The sequence below is a fragment of the Galendromus occidentalis genome, unplaced genomic scaffold (assembly GCF_000255335.2).
Source record: "Galendromus occidentalis unplaced genomic scaffold, Mocc_1.1 scf7180000076867, whole genome shotgun sequence".
In the NCBI taxonomy this organism is placed as follows: Eukaryota; Metazoa; Arthropoda; class Arachnida; order Mesostigmata; family Phytoseiidae; genus Galendromus; species Galendromus occidentalis.
The window spans coordinates 1-2,695 of record NW_003804856.1 but is presented as its reverse complement, the minus strand read 5'-3'; the positions used below and the strand labels follow the sequence as shown (position 1 = coordinate 2,695).

Sequence of the window (2,695 nt, the reverse complement as noted above, 5' to 3'; positions counted from 1 at the left end):
TCAATCGAATCAACTGACAAGAGAAAAGAAGGCAACTCGCTGAGAAAAGACCTCGAATTCAACCTAGCGGATCCGACCTTTTGTGAACTCTTCCCCGCGATAGCGGAGGTAGGTATTGGTGGCACGAAAAATCCGAGGCAGACTGATGAGCATCAGATACACGACCTGTGATTATCGTACGACGCGTTCTTCGCTTCATGTTGTCCTCGATAGAAAACTTGTTCGGTCTCGATGACCTACGTATCGATTGAGTGAAACTTGAATGATTTTCCGCATGGAGCAAACTAGGAATCACCGAATGGATGTTCTGATGATTTCGATGGAGCGAGTCGATCATTCAAAAGATCCGATCACGCTCCTCATTTCATGAAGCCTCTCTCTCTCACCGGTATCTCGTGTTGAAGTCAGAGCTTTCGAGGCTTAGTCATGTAGAATATTTTTTCCGGGCGCTCAAAGAGCACTTGCTAATACGATTCTCGCGAGCTCTCGAATGGGAGAAAGATGTCCGCCGAGATTATTTTCTTCCAGCCTTGAAGGAGAATATTGTATTGAATTCATTTAATGTGGAACAGAAAGGAATCGACATATTTGTTGATGAAAGACTCATACAGAGTCAAATTCGGGAAATCACGAATCGGTCCTTTTCCTAAAGTGTCGATGCACCGAAAACTTACGTGTTTGGGAAGAATCACCACGCGTCGATGTCACCGTGGATCTAAAGACGACCGACGTGAGATGTGAGAGGAACGGAGATGCTGATTTATTATCGATGAATAAATCCTCGTTATTTTGTCATTTATTTATCGTGAATTATTTTACGGCAGTCCCCGTTTGAACGGAGAGAAGTGAGTCGATCGGAGATGGAAGGAGTCAGTGCCCCGACGACGCGACGCCGCATCATCTGGTCAACGGAGGGCTGAGGTTTCGGAAGCGATTCCGATGTCACGAGTCACGAGGAGTCAGTCGGTGTCCCGATGTTCTTTGACCTCGAAAACTCGATCTTGAGTGAGGAGCCTCTCCTAGGCTTCTCAGTCTCTCTCTCGAACCGGGATCGACCCTGTATCTTGCTCTCAGTTTCCCTGTTGAGCATAGCACAGAATTTAGATATCTGCTTCCACTAGATAACGATGGGCGAGCCGTCTGATAATCCGCCGCGTAAACGGCCAAGAACTGAGGAAGTCATAGGCAATTTGACGGACAACATCGGATCGACAGCCGATAAGCATGGGCCAGCCGCTTATGGGCTTCATCTCGAATCAGCTCAGCACTTTTTCAAACAGAAGTATGACGCCGACGAGTGTCCCGAAGCAGCTTTGAGTGATTTCGAGTTCAGTATGCAGCTGGGTTCAGGATGTTACGGGACAGTTTATCTGTCCCGATACAAAGATGGCCAAGTATGTGCGCTAAAGCAATCGACGTATGAGAACGCTCTCGAAGAGAAAAGGATCATCTACTCTCTTGAGTCGCCGTTCATAGTGGAAGTATTTTTTGCTTTCCGAGACGACAAGATTATCTACATCGCCCTCGAGCTCGCGCCGCGGGGAGCTCTATCACGGCACATTACGTGCATACGAGATTCGAGGTCCGAACAGCCCGTGAAGCTCATTTCAGCTCAAGTTGTCTTAGCCCTAGAGTACATGCACGAGTGCCGCGTAGCGCACAGAGATTTGAAATGTAGCAACATTGTCCTGTTCGAGGATGGATACGTGAAACTCTGTGATTTCGGTATAGCCATGGCGATCCGAGAAGACGATCCTAATCAGATGTTCAGACTGACGGGGAAGAGAGGTGTGATCGCGCCAGAGCAAATTAAAGCCCTGTTGGTTTCATCGCTCTGCTCTGACTGGTGGATGTTCGGAATGGTTATCCGAGACCTCTTGCCCCTAACCGGAGGCTTCGAAGGGGCAGAGGCGACACCTTCCGACTCAAGTTTGAGCGATTTCCTCCGCGGACTGTTCCACGAAAAAGTAACCGAGCGACTCGGCGTGACGTTGGGCGGCGCGAAAAACATCAAAGAGCATCCATGGTACCGTGACGTGGATTTCCGGCAGCTCTACCACAAGAATATTCCGATGTTGGAGAAATTGCCGCCTGAGATTAATCAGGTCAACTTGGGGGAGGGCGCGATTTTTTCCAAAAAGTTCCCCGAGCTGGTGCCAGGCAGCGATTCTAGCGTGAGCAAGCCCGCCAGGGTTCCAGACGACTCATCATGATCGAATCTAAATTATCACGGGGGAGATTCCGTCTCGCACACCCGAAACGGCACTAGAGACTACCTGGACAATATGCTTCGATTTGACGGTGTATACGGCCGCACAGTGAGACAAAAATTGTTGAGGGCCCACATAATCGGAGACGCACGGCAGTACGGTCTGAATAAACAAGAAATGGGGAGCTCCACGCGAACGGAGCTTATTTCACAACCGGCTTGGCCCCAAGGCATCTTGGCTCCGCGACGAGCTTCGAATATTCACTGGATCAAATGTATCCTAAAGGTATTCGTAACGGCCCTCAGACTTATAGCGGTCAGGGAGAGCCTCATGCAGAGACGATGCTTCCCAGGGTCCCTGAATATTTAGGAGCATTGTCGTCCTTCTCAGGATTTTGGATTTCTCTCGAAGAGAGCTGAGTTCCTGAAAACTTGACCTTATTCAAGAAGATCCGGAGTTGGAAGCGAGCAGCGAAATGTCATGAG

General features: G+C 49.1%; 1 protein-coding gene across 1 annotated transcript; it reads left to right on the top strand.

Annotated features, from left to right (window-relative positions):
- Positions 1–1,127: 1,127 nt before the first annotated feature.
- On the top strand, positions 1,128–2,213 carry LOC100906255 (cAMP-dependent protein kinase catalytic subunit-like). Its single transcript, XM_003740213.1, has one exon. The coding sequence runs from the start codon at positions 1,128–1,130 to the stop codon at positions 2,211–2,213; it is 1,086 nt and encodes a 361-aa protein (XP_003740261.1).
- The last annotated feature ends 482 nt before the right edge of the window (positions 2,214–2,695 follow it).